Source organism: Bison bison, unplaced genomic scaffold (genome assembly GCF_000754665.1).
Source record: "Bison bison bison isolate TAMUID 2011002044 unplaced genomic scaffold, Bison_UMD1.0 scf7180017864384, whole genome shotgun sequence".
Classification (NCBI taxonomy): domain Eukaryota; kingdom Metazoa; phylum Chordata; class Mammalia; order Artiodactyla; family Bovidae; genus Bison; species Bison bison.
In genome coordinates this window covers 8,575,213-8,592,150 of record NW_011494956.1, presented here as the reverse complement: position 1 = coordinate 8,592,150, position 16,938 = coordinate 8,575,213, and the positions used below count along the sequence as shown (strand labels likewise).

The following is a 16,938-nucleotide window of genomic DNA, read 5'->3' as shown; positions in this document are numbered from 1 at the left end:
ACAATTGCAGAAGCCTGCAAGCCCGAAAGCCTGTGCTCCACAAGAGAAGCCTGTGTACTGCGACAAAGAGTAGCCCCCGCTTACTGCGACAAAGAGTAGCCCCCGCTTGCTGCAACTAGAGAAAGCCCGTGAGCAGCAACAAAGACTCGGAGGAAACAAAAATAAAATTAATTAAAAAAAGAGGACCCTAGGTAAACCCCAAAGTGGCTATAAAACTTGTTAGTGTTTGTTACCAAAATTCAAGTAGAGATTTACCATCTGAGCCAACAGGGAAGCCCTCAGGTGGATACTTCTAAGTGAAATTGTAGATTACATATTTCTGGAAGTTATATTTTTTAAAATGAATGACTCTTATTATAAAAGAAATGTTTCATTATTGAAAATTTAGATAATGATGAAAAGCATTTTTATTACCTTATAGCAATCACTATGACATTTTGGTATTTTTTTTTTCAGTCTTTTTATCCCCAAGTTTTTCCTTTTTAAATATTACTGAGAGTATACTGTGTATATGAATTTGTATCCTCTTTTAAAATTTGTATTTAATAATATACTGAAAGTATCTTTCTAAATTTTTATGAACTTTTCATAACTACCAGTTTAACAGTTCTATTATTCCAGAAGCACTAGAGATGGCAGAGATAGTGACTGTAATGAGGAGGAAGTGGAGACAATTATGATGAACCTTCTCACTGGACACATACATTGTTTCTAACTTTTTACTATTTAAAAAAATTTTGTAGTAACTTCCTTGTGTATAAAGATCATCTGTGTCTAGTCTATATTTTTATGATAGATTAACAATTAGAATTATTGGGTCAAAGGCTTTTAGATACATACTTTCAAAAATATTTAAAAAAAATAATTTCTATTTATTTTTGGCTGTGCTGGATCTACACTGCTGTGCAGGCTTTTCTCTAGATGCAGTGTGTGGGCTTCTCATCGCAGTGGCTTCTCTTCTTCAGAGAATGGCTCAGTAGTTGTGGCAACTGGGCTCTAGAGGACAGGCCCAAGAGCTGTGGTGCAAGGACTTAGTTGCTCTGCAGCATGTGGGAACTTCCCAGATCAGGGATTAGACTCGTGTCCCATGCATTGGCAGGTGGATTCTTTACCACTGAGCCACCAGCAAAGCCCTCCAAAATAATTTTGCCTACTTGTATTTCCATCAGTAATTAAAGGAAGAAATCTACCACCACTCCCGGACCAACACTAAATATAACAACTTAAAAAGATTTGCTTATTTGCTAGGCAAACAAACCGTATCTCATTTTCATAACCTCATATTTTAATATACAAAAAGAAAAGGAAATAAAACAGAAGAGTAGTCCCCTAGCAAATCAAGCATTTAATTGCAGCTACTATACTTCTCTATAACATAATCAAGCAAATATAAGAACTAAGGAATAAAGAATTAAGTGCATAACTATTATAAATATTTTATTTCTAAGTCTCAAAAGTCCTACTTGCTAATGATATCTGCCAAAACTTCACATGACCTGATGAGTTGTACTACAATGTCTTTATCTCTAGCTACCAGAGATAAGTATGAATACAGGCCTTACACAAAGGCTATGTCTAGACTAGAAAACAGTCTGAGTAAATGGAGCAACATGGAGATCTTGGGTCTTTCCTTGGGCAGTCTCTAGGAAAGATTCTCAGTATTTCATTTTTTTAAAAAGTAAAAATAATAGTACAGAAAATATCTAAGTATAGTACATATAATAAGGGTACAAAGAATTTTATGAAACTTTTATCTCACTGACAGAAAAACAGCCTCATCTGATGGTTAAGGACGGGCTTCGGAGCCAGATTGCCTGTTACTTATATTCTGGCTTTGCCACTCATTACCTATGTATGTCACATGGAGCAAATCACTTAAATCTCTCTATTCCTTAACTTCCTCTATTTTAAAATAATAATAATTCTACTTATCTTAAAAAACTGTTGTGAGAATTACAACAACTTAACATTTTCACATTATGTACATATATTTATATATGTTTATATTTTTAAATTATAAATGAGTTATTTTTTAAATGTTTAGCATAGTACCTGGCACTAGACCAGATGGTCAATATCGAGATCAGATTGATAATGTTCTTTGCAGCCAAAGATAGAGCAGCTTTATACACAGTAAGCAAAAACAAAACCTGGAGCTGACTGTGGCTCAGATCATGAGCTCCTGACTGCAAAACTCAGGCTTAAACTGAAGAAAGTAGGGAAAACTACTGGGCCATTCAGGTACGACCTAAATCAAATCCCTTATGAGTATATGGTGGAGGTGACAAATAGATTCAAGGGATTACATCTGATAGAGTGCCTGAAGAACTATGGACAGAGGTTTATAACACTGTACAGGAGGCAGTGAATGAAAGCATCCCAAAGAAAAAGAAATGTAAAAAGGCAAAGTGGTTGGTTGAGGAGGCTTTACAAATAACTGAGGAAAGAAGAAAAGCCAAAGGCGAGAGAGAATGGAAGACATACCCAACTGAACGCAGAGTTCCAGAGAACAGCAAGTAGAGATAAGTAAATGAACAATGCATAGAAATAGAGGAAAACAACAGAATGGGAAGGATGATATATATTCAAGAAAACTGGAGATACCAAGGGAACATTTTATGCAAAGACGGGGAAGATACAGAACAGAAATGGTAAGGTCCTAATAGAAGTAGAAGAGATTAAGAGATGGCAAGAATACACAGAGGAACTACACAGAAAAGGTCTTAATAACCCTGATAACCATGATTGTGTAGTCACTCAACTAGAGGCAGCCATCCTGCAGTGTGAAGTCAAGTGGGCCTTAAGAAGCATTACTACAAACAATGCTAGTGGAGGTGATGGAATTCCAGCTGAGCTATTTCAAATCCTCAAAGACGATGCTGTGAAAGTACTGCACTCAGCATGTCAACAAATTAGGAAAACTCAGCAGTGGCCACAGGATTGGAAAATGTCAGTTTTCATTCCAATCCCAAGGAAGAGCAATGCCAAAGAATGCTCTAATGACCAGATAATTGTGCTCATTTCACATGCTAGCAAGGTTATGCTCAAAATTCTTGAAGCGAGGCTTTAGTATACATGAACCAAGAACATCTAGATGTACAAGTTGGGTTTCAAAGATGCAGGGGAACCAGAGGTCAAATTGTCAACATTTGTTGGATCATGGAGAAAACAAAGGAATTCCAGGAAAACATCTACTTCTGCTTCATTGACTATGTGAAAGTCTTTGATTGTGTGGATCACAACAAGCTGTGGAAAATTCTTAAAGAGATGGGAGTACCAGACCACCTTACCTGTTTCCTGAGAAACCTGTATGCAGGTCAAGAATCAACAATTAGAACTGGACATGGAACAACGGACTGGTTCAAAATTGGGAAAGGAGTATGATAAGGCTGTATATTGTCATCCTGCTTATTTATCTTACATGCAGAGTACATCATGTGAAATGCCAGGCTGGATGAATCACAAGCTGGAATCAAGATGGCCAGGAGAAATATCAGCAGCCTCAAATATGCAGATGACACCACCCTATGGCAGAGAGCGAAGAGGAACTAAAGAGCCTTCTGAGGAGATGAAAGAGGAGAGTAAAGCGCTGGCTTAAAACTCAACATTCAAAAAACTAAGATCATGGCATCCGGTCCCATTACTTCAAGGCAAATAAGGGGAAAAAATGGAAGCAGTGACAGATTTTATCTTCTCGGGCTTCAAGATCACTGCAGACAGTGACTGTAGATATGAAATTAAAAGATGCTTGCTCCTTGGAAGAAAAGCTATGCAAACCTAGACAAACCTAGAAAGCAGAGACATCACTTTGCCAATAAAAGTTCATACAGTCAAAGCTATGGCTTTCCAGTAGTCATGTATGGATGTGAGATTTGGACCATGAAGATGGCTGAGTGCCAAAGAACTGATGCTTTCTAACTGTGGTGTTGGAGAAGACTCTTGAGAGTCCCTTGGACTGCAAGGAGATCAAACCAGTCAATCCTAAAGGAAATCAGTCCTGAATATTCATCGGAAGGACCGATGCAGAAGCTGAAGCTCCAATACTGTGGCCATCTGATGCAAAGAGCTGACTCACTGGAAAAGACCCTGATGCTGGTAAAGACTGAAGGCACAAGAAGAAGGGGACGACAAGAGTTTGAGATGGTTGGATGGCATCACTGATTCAATGGACATGAGTTTGAGCAAGCTCCGGGAGTTGGTGATGGACAGGGAAGCCTGGTGTCCTGCAGTCCATGGGGTTGCAAAGAGTTGGACACAACTGAGTGGCTGAACTTTAGAGGGCTGTAGTTCAGAAATGTGAGCCACCATTCTAGAGGTCAAGTTGTTAAGGAACTTTTATACTAGTTCTTAACCTGAGGCTGAGCCAGGTAGCCTTTGAGATAAGTGTGATGTGAGCTTCAGAAGAAATGAAGAAAAACACTAACCATTTTCTATCTGGCCATTTTTATCATAGGCATACAGTTGAGACTTGAACAATGCAGAAGTTAGAGATGCCAACCCTCTTGCAGGAGAAAATCCACTCATAACTTTAGTTAGCTCTCTGTATCTGCAGTTCCACATCTATGGATTCAACCAAGTGGGAAACATGTAGTACTGTATTGTCTTCAGTAAAAACAATCCACATGTGAATGGACCTATGCAGATCAAGCCCATGTTGTTCAAGGGTATACTGCATAATACATGCCAATGAATATTATCTTCTCCAAAACCACAGTAGTTGAAAGGTCTACAATAATTTGTGAAACAAAAAATCCTTTCTTCCCATTACCATAATCATCAAAATTATGCTGTTTTCTGTAGAACTGCAAAGTCTACTTTTTCCTACTTTAAAGTAAAAGCAATGGCAATAACATACTCAGAAACTATGTCAACTCCCATCTTTGTCATGTAATATGTTCTTTTATATTGCCTAAACTCGGTTTCAAATAGGTCATCATCTTCCATCTCTTCTTCTACATTGTCTGGAAAAAAGATAAACAGACAGTGACTGACAATTATGAATATTCCATTTTTCCATTTAATGCTTTGATAAATATGTCAAAGTAGATGTTTATAAACTATCACAGAAATCTGTTTCATCCAATATTACTGAATTAGTCCTAATAATGGAATATAATAACTATTCTGTCAAAAAAAATAAGATATATTAAAATACAGTTTGTACTCACCCTTAGAAGTTACCACTTCTTCTCCATTTTTGTCTAAAGCAGCCCAACATATGGAATTTTCCTGGCCCTATTAAAAATTATAAATCAATATAAAAGCAAGATATACTTCAAGATGAGACATTTAACAGAAAGATTTATAAAATATTAAAGATAGCTGAATTATCTTTAAGTGACATACTGTAAAATTTTATTTTAAAAATAATCCTCAAATGCTGTGTAAATGTTTTTGGTTTTATATCACTTGTTTCCTGAAGCTATAAATCTTTATTATTACAACTTAACATTTAGGCCCCTCAATGATAAGTATTAACAATGCTCACCAATACAAAAAAGAAATATATTTAATTACATATGTTTTCTAAGAAAAAAAAAATTTCAAAAACATTTCATTTACTTAGAGAAAAGTACACAATCAACATCAAATCCTTTCAACTTCAACATTTTTATATGTCAAATTCCGGGCTACTGTTAACAAGAAACAATCTGTTTATAATGGAGTCCAATAATTACAACTATTACCTATTTTTTATATCTCTGGTTCCCATCATTCTTATACCTCTACCCTCCACTTCTATTTTCTTCCATGCAACTCATCTGCTTTTCTAAAGTTCTTCCATTTCATCACATCCTTCATATCCTGCCATCTATTTTTCCATTCTTGTTGATTTCATCCTTTCTCTTCTCTATTTTCTGATTGCCTACCAACTGCCAGTGACTTTCACTAGTTCTTCCAAACTAGGGCCTCTGCCACTTTTCTTGCCTGGGCTGTTTCTCCAGTTTCCTTTTTTTACCTGTGTCTCTAAAGTTAACTACATACCCCCAGATGACTTGTGAAGTTTAAGGAATGAGCTGAGGTGGGTGGAGCCAGGGATTACTAATATTTAATTTTGTGATTACACATCCCCCAAAAGTTGCAGAGCCTGTTTTATTAAGATAAAAAACAGAGTAGAATACAGACTGCTGCTAAGTTCCACAGAGGAAAAGTTAAGCAGTTAGAAAGACTACATTAAACAAAATCAGGATAGCTGCCCTTTCTGGAACAAGAGATATTAGGCTTGAACCTAAACAGAAGCAGTTCAGCAAAGAGAGTGCAGGAAGCTCATCAATTTCACCAGAATCCAATAACTATAGATTGACTGAGGAAAATTCCAGAAGAGGTTTATTTTCCAAGCTAACACACATAAGACATTCTTTATGACTTACAAAAGGTGTTTTATAGGGTACTGCTACTGCTGCTGCTGCTAAGTCGCTTCAGTCGTGTCCGACTCTGTGCGACCCCATAGTCGGCAGCCCACCAGGCTCCCCTGTCCCTGGGATTCTCCAGGCAAGAACACTGGAGTGGGTTGCCATTTCCTTCTCCAATGCGTGAAAGTGAAGTCGCTCAGTCGTGTCTGACTCTTAGCGACCCCATGGACTGTAGCCCACCAGGCTTCTCCGTCCATGGGATTTTCCAGGCAAGAGTACTGGAGTGGGGTGCCATTGCCTTCTCTTTTACAGGGTACTAGCATATTCTAATTGGCTCTATTATTCATTTATTGAGCACCTAACATTTACCATATATTGAGACACTGTATTGTATATATGATTTTATATATAAATTATTTCTAGAGAAAAATAAATGATCTTATAACATTAAATGCTATAAATATTCACATTTTTAAAGAGATAACTAATTTTCTGGGTTCTTAGAAATGTCTCTACACTTATTAATAGAATGGAAGAGCAAAGAAAAAGCAATGCTTTTCAATGGCAAAAATAAACTGCTTTTCAAAGATCAGATTTAAATGACAGTATCTAATAGAGAAAAAGAAATCAAACAATTTTTAAAATATACATAAAGGAAAAGAGGAAATGAAACCAAAATGAGGAACCCCAAAATCATAAGAAAGAAAATGAGAAACAAGGAATATCAGTTTTACCTTTACAGGTAAAAAAATGAAAGGACACCTAAAAAAACGGACACCTTTGATTTTTTCTTTTCCTTGTAGCTCTTGGCTTCTTCCGCGGCAACACCTGCTGCTTCATTGAGGTACTTGTTACCAACTTTGCTTTCAAACCACTTTAGGTCCACAAAAACTTCACTGAAGTGTTCTCGATCAAACTATACAGAAACATTTAAATTTATTTTAAAATAACTTAAGTATGTCTAGAAGAAAATAAAACAAACTTTTAACAATGACTGCTTCTAGGGCATAGGAAATCAGAGGATATTACTTTTGATGCACATAGGGACATCATCTACTACTCTGAAAACTAAAACTAAAAAGCAAGTAGAAATAAAAATAATTTAGACGGAATTATTTATACAAAATAATTGGAGTAGAACTATAAAAATTTGTTCTTCTGGTATTATGTAATTGGTTACTGACCATTTGTAGCTACCCTGGGACAGAAAAACAAAAACTTATAGTTACTTACATCCGATAGTTTCACAAGGTATTTTTCAAATCGAGGTAAGTTGAGATGCCCACTTTCATTAATATAACCTAAAAGGAACAAAATCTGAATTTGCACTACATGCTGACATTTTTAAAAAACAATTTTATAAAATTCTTTTTTACAAAACGTTGAGTTTTGACATTCTACTAATCAAGAAAAAACACTCAGTGTTGGACCATCTAAGTGACCCTAGTTCCTACAAACTTGATGTTACTATAATACACAATATGTAAGAATTGAAGCAAAACAGAAAAAGTTCCAGGTTTACATAATAATAATCCTCCTAAATTTCCAAACACTGGGGTGACAGTTAATTAAATTAAGTAAGTTCTAGAATTGAGGTCATTTATTTGATATACTAACTTAAGAAGAAAAAGACCAATATCCTGCTATTCGATTGACTGACTGACTGATTCACTGTATGGTTTGCAAGATTCTAGTTGCCTAGCCAGAGACTGAACCTGTGCCTTTGACAGTGTAAGTGTGGAGTCCTAACCACTGGACCGCCAGGGAATTCGGCTGTCTGCTTTATTCAGCATCGTCACTACCTGTCAGTTTCCCACTGTAACTTAAAAGTCTCTCCCTGATAGTAAATACTCTGATGCTTATCCATTCAGAAACTGAATTTCTACAATTAAATATGAAAAGAGCTAAGTGAAGCCAACAACCTCTGCAGGCTTTTGTAAGCCATTAAAGGTAGAGATTAGTTAGGTATCTATGAATAAATGAGATTGCTTAACTTGTGTCATTTCTCTGTTTGTGAACCATTGAAAATTGCAACTTTAGAACTTGGTGCCTTCTACTACAAGAAACTCCAAATTCTTTTTCTACTTTAGCTCTGCAAGCAATAATTTAATAAACTGAGTGACATTTCCAGGGTTAGTTGAGTTTTAAATTAAAGTAGCCTCAAATGAATATTAAACTTTTCTTACCCCCAAGTTCTGGCAGGATGGTAATATATGTTCCATAAAGAAGAGGCAGTGCATCATGATTAATATGTAAATGAGGTAGATGAGGGATAAAATCATTGCCAACAAGAAATCCCATCAAAATCCAATCATCTATTATCCTTTCAATATCATATTTAAATGTGATCTTGTCCTATAGCAATATGAAGAAAAGAGTCAAATCCTTTGGAAATTTCTGCATATTCACCTCTGATCTATTTATATTAATACTTACTTTTAATGCTGAAAACTCATAGTCAATATACTCTCTCATTAAAGACAAGTGTAGGAGGTGAAATGTGGTTTCTTCTGGTGCGCATACCCTGTAATTAGTCAAGATGATCAACACAGAATTAATTATATTTTTAGGGTTCAAGTTTAATAGTGCAGCTTGAAATAAAATTTATCACTGCAGTATAATTAATTCTTGACATTAAGGCATGTAATTTATATGTAAGCTGCAGGGTAATGTTAAGACAAAAACATAGTAACAATTTTAATAGATATAAAGTTCAAAATAATTGGTTTACAGCATGCTTTCTGTGGAAGGACTCACAGAATTCAGAAAGTCTAAATAATAAATAACAAATGTAAGAAACCAATGGGATCTGTTCTGGCCCACTTAAGGCTGGCCACCAGCAAAAGGCATATAGACTAGTGAGTATACATACTTTTATATCTACTGCAGTATAGGTTAAAGCTTCAGTGGTGCAGCACTATTACTTTCTCCTCTTACCTTTCCCTGGCTTGGTCCAGGGGTCTATATTCCTGGCTGTTGGCTTATATTCCAAGATTAATTACAAGTAAGAATATAAGTTTTTAAGAGCATATTAAAAGCACTTATCCACCATGAACATATGGCATTTTCCACAGGAATGCAAAAGTGGTTCAAGATAAATCAATGTAATACACCATATTAATAAACAAAGGAAAAAAACCCACATACTCATTCAACAGAAAAAGCCTATGTCAAAATTCAACACCCTTTCATGATAAAAATACTCAGCAAAGTAGAAATAGAAAGGAATTTCCTTAGAATGATTAAGGGAATTTATGAAAAATCCACACAGCTAATAGCATAATCAATGCTGAAAGACTGAAATTAACTTGAGATGGATCAAAGACTTAAACGTAAGAGTTAAAACTTATAAAACCCTTAGACTAAAATGGGAAAAAGCTTTATGACATTGGATTCAGCAATGATTTCTTGGATACTACACTAAAAAGTGTACATGACTCAATGGCCATGAATTTGAGCCAACTCTGGGAGACAGTGAAGGACAGGGAAGGCTGGCATGCTGCAGTCCATGGAGTCGCAAAGAGTTGAACATGACTGAATGACTGAACAACACTAAAATGTATAGGCAACAAAAGAAAAATACAGACTGGAACTCATCAAATTTAAAAACTTTGTACATCAAATGACACTATCAACAGAGTGAAAAGGCAGCCCACAGAATGGGAGAAAATATTTACAGATCATCATATGCCTGTTAAGGGATTACTATTTCTAATTTAATTTCTAGTCTACCTTCCAATATATAGGCAGTATGATTTACCTTTGAGTCTTTTTGCCACCAAATCGAACTTCTTCTCTTAAAAGAGAGAAATGTGCCTCATGACTTGTTAATCCAAGCATAATCTGTTGAAAAATGATTATGAAATGTTTTTATTCTCTCATTTTTTATAGCATCAGGTTCACAAAAGCAATCAACATTTCTATATAAAGAAGAACATGCTTATTTAAGGAAAATAATTAGCAAGTTAAATATATAAACTTCAAAATATGATCCATTTATAGGTGATGAATGCGGTAAATTGTGTGTACTTTCCTAAGAAAACAATGTTCACCTTAGACTCACATAACCTTTACAACCACACCACTGCATCCCTATAATAATAATCTCTCTTGGTTTTTATTTCTTTCTGCTTGCCATGTGGGAATGGGAAGGAATTAGAGGCAATAGCATTTCCACATCAGAGGAATACAGGATTCTTCTGGAGTTCAGGATACCTTTAGTATGTGAAAACTTGGGGAAAAAACTGGGAAAGGATCTTTTCAGTTAATATTCTCACATAGTATTCTAATCCCCAAAGTCAGTCAAATAGTTTAGTGAGACATATCAACAAACTGCAATGCAGAGTTTAATTTAATCCCGATTCACACAAAATAAAACATTTATGAATCAATCAGGGAAATGAAAATACTGAATGGTTTTCATACATATTAAAGTGATTTATTAATATTGTTTTATATGGGATAATGACACTGGAGCTATTTTATTATTTTTAATATTCTCAATCATGATTTATAGATTAAATAATATAATGTCATATACTTCAAGAATCCAGAGGAGGAGGAGGAAGGATACAGATGATTAGGAAAAGGAGCTGAAAGTAATCGAAGGAGGAAGGACACAAAGATGTTCATTACGTTCGCTCTTCTATTTTTGTTTATACTTGCAAATTTCTGTAATAAAAAGTTAAAAAACGTCTAGCAGGGACTTCCCTTGGTGGTCCAATGGTTAAGAATCCACCTGCCAATGCAGGGGACATGAGCTCAATCCCTAGTCCAGGAAGTTCTCACACTGCTGTGGAGCAACTGAGCCCTTGAGCCACAACTACTAAGCCCATGCTCTAAAATGAGAAGCCACTGCAAAGAGAACCCTGCACAATGCAATGAAAAATAGCCCCCACTCACTGCAACTAGAGAAAGCCCGCGTGCAGCAATGGAGACTCTGTGCAGCAACAACAAAGTCTAGCAAACTTTGGTTACGGAGTTATCAGATCAGGTGGTATTAAAAATCCCGTATTAAGCATGAGGATAAAAAGGGTCCTCTACCCAGAACTCAGCAGAGAATTCACAGCACTAGGGTCAGTCAGGTGTGAACACTAACTATATGCACCTGTTGATCATAAACAATGGCAAAAGAACACCTTTTCCAAATGTTTTGAACTTTGGTAACAGCAGAAGTAGCAATTATTATCATGTCTCTAATATTTCTTTCGGAGAAGGCAATGACACCCCACTCCAGTCCTCTTGCCTGGAAAATCCCATGGACGGAGGAGCCTGGTAGGCTGCAGTCCATGGGGTCACTAAGAGTTGGACACGACTGAGTGACTTCCCTTTAACTTTTCACTTTCATGCGTTGGAGAAGGAAATGGCAACCCACTCCAGTGTTCTTGCCTGGAGAATCCCAGCCTGGTGAGCTGCCGTCTATGGGCTCGCACAGAGTCGGACACGACTGAAGCGACTTAGCAGCAGCAATATTTCTTTCCACAACTAGAAATCTGCTAATATTAAGACTAAGTTTCCTAAATAGGTATTTATCATAATGGCATCAGTTCAGTTCAGTCCTGATGAACTCTCACGCTCAGTCGTGTCTGACTCTTTGCGAACCCATGAATTCAGCACGCCAGCAGCAGCAGCAGCAGCAGCAGGCCTCCCTGTCCATCACCAACTCCTGGAGTTCACTCAAACTCACGTCCATCGAGCCGGTGATGCCATCCAGTCATCTCATCCTCTGTCGTCCCCTTTTCCTCCTGCCCCCAATCCCTCCCAGCATCAGAGTCTTTTCTAATGAGTCAACTCTTCGCATGAGGCATTAAGACTACAATAACAATAAGCATTTTACCTACCAAGTCAGCATCTAAGCCATAAAGACAGTGCCTGGTGTTTGGATCATGATCTGGCTTTGCCTTCTCGGATCTGATAAACTCCATGATTTTATGCTCTCCTTCTCCAGGAGTCTAGATATAATGTTAAAAAAAATGTAGTAATATGCTACATTTCTCAAGATTCAGCTAAAAAACTATTTAAATAAGAAAAGATAATAACCTCATGGCCTGAGAAGTAGATGGTAACTCCTTGCCACGATTTGTCTGTAGAAATTTTCATATTTACAAAGTACTTCAGATGTTCGTGTAACCTGGCCATGAATTCAGTCCCTTTAAATAAAAGGATTTTAGAAATTTAATCTGAGTAGGAAATAAAAACAGAGTTATCAGTGATAGCATGAAACTGGATATGGGTGTGGAGGTTGAAAGCTCTCTGGCTTATCTTGAAAAGCAAATCATGTTGCAGCTTTCCCGAGCAAAGATCACAGCTATTTCCAATTTCACTAGTCAGCCCTAAATGAAGTTAATGTCAGATACAGAAAGTCAAAGAATTTTACTACTTCCTTGGGAGTATACTTCAAATATTTTCACACAAGGGCAGAGTTTCAACTCTCTAACAAACTTAAATCTTCTCTGCTGGATTCTAAAAAGTTTTTGTTTTCTTTTTGTAAGACATGCAGCCTCAATAAGATTGCCAATAACCACAACAACTGTTATTATTACTACTTTTAACTCAAAAAAATTACTATTAATCTGGAAACAGAGTATACAATGATTATGTTTTAGGAAAAGCCTAGATGATCAACAGTCAAGGCAACATAGTCTTAAACCATATAATGATACAACTGCTTGTTAAACTGAGCATTGTCATTAGGGCACTTAATGAAAGCAAAAACTACCACAGTAAAGAATTAATGAGAAGATACAATTTTAAGACTTTTCTTCAATGTGAAGGGTTATAATGATGTTAGACTCTAGGAAGTGCAGACTATGTTGTTGCATTTAAAATTAAACTTGTAATACTGATAATTAATTCTTAAAGTCACAGAAGTCTTAACCACCTCTGAAGAGCAGAACAGTAAGCATTCTAGATAGGGAAAATGGCTTTCTTATCCAGAATAAAACAAGCTGGCTATATGAACCTGGGTGAGTCACAACCTCACTGAGTCAGTTTTCATACAAATAAATGTCAAGAGTAGTAGGACTGATCTTGTAAGTTCGGTCTAGGTCAGGAATTTTGTGCATGTGGGAGAATCCTGTCCACAGCTGCTTTTATCAGCATCTGTAAATTCCTACAGTGGGTCTTCATAGGGGCATTTATAACCAAGGTGACCAAACCATCTTATGAAGCGACATAACTGGGAAAATACAACAAATGGAATTCTAAGGACACACACACAAAATAGAGGTTACAAAAGAAAACTAAATTTACATTTTAAATTTCCTAGAATTTTTCTCTCAGTGAATTTACCTGGTGTAATACAGTTGGAATCAAATCTGGCCTCTGCAGGAAGAGTTTCTCCTTTTTCTATTGCCTTTTTAATTTTCTCTTCAGCCTCCTTTGCTGACCTTAAATGTTAAGGGGGAAAAAAAGAATCCTCAACTTTCTGGGGAAAAAAGAGATCTCTACATACAGTAAACTGTCATTTAGAAGCTTTCGTAACTAAAATACTAATTCATCAATTTTAAGTTCAAAACATGTAAGTTTTGAAATGACTACAGTCAATAAAGATGAGCCTTAGAGTTGTTTATTTATTTAAAGAATTAAGTTTTTCAGCTATGGACTATAGAAGCAGAACATTATAATGGTGTAAAACTGACGTAGAATGTTATAAATTATAAAATAAATCTTTTCTTATCACAAATATACATATTGGTTCTAGAAATAATTTCAAAAGTATAGCATAAACATTCATTATATGCACTACATTTAATAACATCAAACAAGAAGTACATTACTAAAAGGATCTCTAAGAATATTACATAAAAATAATTATAAAATTATAATGTACAACTTTGGATTCCCTCATGAAAATATCTAAAATGAAAGCCTAATAACACTAATGACATCAGTAGCCAAAATGATTTCATTTTTGAGGTAACAGAATTTACTAGGAAGGACATGATTATTTTAGAGTCTGATAGAAATAGGTTTGAATATCAGCATCCCAATTCCAGTATGGTTTCTCTGGTAACTCGTGTATGGCACACAAATATGCCATTTGGCACATAATTTAGTAAGTCCTGCTTTATGTACATTTTCTACAGCCCTGTTACTAGTTCTTGGAGAAGGCAATGGCACCCCACTCCAGTACTCTTGCCTGGAAAATCCCATGGACAGAGGAGCCTGGTAGGCTGCAGTCCATGGGGTCGCTGAGGGTCGGACACGACTGAGCGACTTCACTTTCACTTTTCACTTTGGTGCATTGGAGAAGGAAATGGTAACCCACTCCAGTGTTCTTGCTTGGCGAGTTCCAGGGACGAGGGAGCCTGGTGGGCTGCTGTCTATGGGGTCACGCAGAGTCGGACACGACTGAAGCAACTTAGCAGCAGTAGCAGTTACTAGTTCTAACTACTGTGTTCTGTTGAATTCTATTTCTGTGATAAACAAACTCTTCTTTGTATTTAACCTCTCTCTCACCAACCTCTTCAATATAATAAAAACTTTGAAGATAACAACTCATTTGTAATCTCTCCAATTGAATCCATTCTTTCCTCATTTCTCCTCTTTCTTCTTTGAAGAAATGATTATTCAGTGTTACTATGTGATAAGTTCTTGGGCTACAATAAAAAAGAAATGATTCCTCATCTTAAGAGTTACATGCTAGACAGAGTGCAAGAAAACAGTGAAGAGTCAGTCGCACAGTCGTGTCCAACTTGTTGTGACCCCGTGGACTGTAGCCTGCCAGGCTCCTCTTTCCATGGGATTCTCCAGGCAAGAATATTAGAGTGAGTACCCATTCCCTTCTCCAGGAGATCTTCCCAACCCAGGGATCAAACCCAGGTTTCCTGCATTGCAGGCAGATTCTTTACTATCTGAGCCACCAGGGAAGCCCTAGAGTATAAGAAATAGATAGAAATAAAACATTGTTTAATGTAGCTGCAACACAGAGAATGTCTGGGACAGGAACAAAGTAAAACTACTAGTCTAGGTAGAAGATTATGAAGGCCAGACTGACACAATAGCAGTAAAGATGAAAAGAAGTAAATAGATATGACTCAGATGTGAGGAATGAGGAAGAGGGAGAGGCCCAAATTTCTCTTGGACTTTGGAGTTGAGCAGCTATTTACATGGTGCTTTCACGGAAACAGGAACGTAGAAGGATGGCAAATTTAAGGCAAAGATGAGTTCAATTCTGAATATGTTAAGCCTGAATTGTATCTGTGGTATCCAGAAGGAGTCATTTAGCAGGCATTTGGATATATAGAAGTTCTGGGACGAGATACCCACCAGAAAGATAATTTGGGAGTCAGTACAGTTTCAGTAATTAAAGCCATTGGATAAAATCTCTCAGGACCTAGGACAGAACCTTAAGAAACATCAGTTTTCAAGGAAAAAAAAGCAGGGGAAGAGAAGAAAAGGAGATTAAGAAGGTAGGGTCGGGGACTTCCCTGGTGGTCCAGGGGCTAAGACTGAGCTCTCAATGCAGGTGGCCAGTGTTCAGTCCCGGGTCAGGGAACTAAATTCCACACGCCACAACTAAGGCCCAGCACAACCAAATAAACACTTTTTTTTTTTTTAAGGTAGTGTTGGAGGCAATTCCCTGGTGGTCCAGTGGTTAGGACCCGGTGCTTCCATTCCTGGGGCCCAGGCTGGACTCCTGGTCAAAGACAGTAGTTACCTGAAGGTTATGGGAAGGAAGTTCAAGAGAGAAATAAGGGTCAACACTGCTAAATACAAGAGATAAATGAAGTAATATAAAGACAGAATTATTCTTTAGATTTAGTCTCTTTAAGAAATTTGTTTGTAATTTTGTAAGGAAGTTTCAGTGACATGAGGGTGATGAAAGATAGGAGCAGATTTAAAAATGAGTAAGAGATGTGTAGAGATTATGATCAGAGAGTATGAATAAAGGGAAAAAGGCACTATGGAGAATGAGAAACGGCTAACTGGGGGACTTTGGGGAAACATGGAGCACGGGATGCTACAAAGTATCGAGTAAGTGCCTGTGGTGGTTATGGTGAATTGGCCCTCAACATCCACTCCTTTCTTCTAGTTCATCTTCTGAGGTTGGAAAGCTATAAAAAATTAAACTCTCAGGCTTCCTTCAGCTAGGCCTCTGGATGTGACTTAGATTTTGTCAGATGTTTCCACAAAACATTTGGAAGGGAGAAGTTTGGTGACGTGTAAATAACAGTTGTGGCACTGGGCTTGTAGGCAGGGGTGTGTTTACCAATCAGTTCAGTTCAGTTCACTCACTCAGTCGTGTCTGACTCTTTGTGACCCCATGAATCGCAGCACGCCAGGCCTCCCTGTCCATCACCAACTCCAGGAGTTCACCCAGACTCATATCCATCGAGTCAGTGATGCCATCCAGCCATCTCATCCTCTGTCGTCCCCTTCTCCTCCTGCCCCCAATCCCTCCCAGCATCAGAGTCTTTTCCAATGAGTCAATTCTTCGCATGAGGTGGCCAAAGTACTGGAGTTTCAGCTTTAGCATCATTCCTTCCAAAGAAATCCCAGGGCTGATCTCCTTCAGAATGGACTGGTTGGATCTCCTTGTAGTCCAAGGGACTCTCAAGAGTCTTCTCCAACACCACAGTTC

At 37.2% G+C, this 16,938-nt stretch overlaps 1 protein-coding gene across 4 annotated transcripts in view; it reads right to left on the bottom strand.

The window, feature by feature from the left end:
- Positions 1–16,938, bottom strand: part of XRN1 (5'-3' exoribonuclease 1) — a 112,708-nt gene that overhangs the window by 84,630 nt on the left and 11,140 nt on the right. For all 4 annotated transcript variants that reach the window (XM_010858157.1, XM_010858159.1, XM_010858158.1 and 1 more), the window contains exons 3-12: positions 13,644–13,741; positions 12,393–12,502; positions 12,194–12,304; positions 10,114–10,196; positions 8,790–8,877; positions 8,540–8,708; positions 7,587–7,654; positions 7,132–7,269; positions 5,169–5,235; positions 4,856–4,961 (exon numbers count right to left, since the gene is read on the bottom strand). In XM_010858157.1, coding sequence (XP_010856459.1) covers positions 4,856–4,961; positions 5,169–5,235; positions 7,132–7,269; positions 7,587–7,654; positions 8,540–8,708; positions 8,790–8,877; positions 10,114–10,196; positions 12,194–12,304; positions 12,393–12,502; positions 13,644–13,741 — 1,038 coding nt within the window. The remainder of the gene's footprint in view (positions 1–4,855; positions 4,962–5,168; positions 5,236–7,131; positions 7,270–7,586; positions 7,655–8,539; positions 8,709–8,789; positions 8,878–10,113; positions 10,197–12,193; positions 12,305–12,392; positions 12,503–13,643; positions 13,742–16,938) is intronic.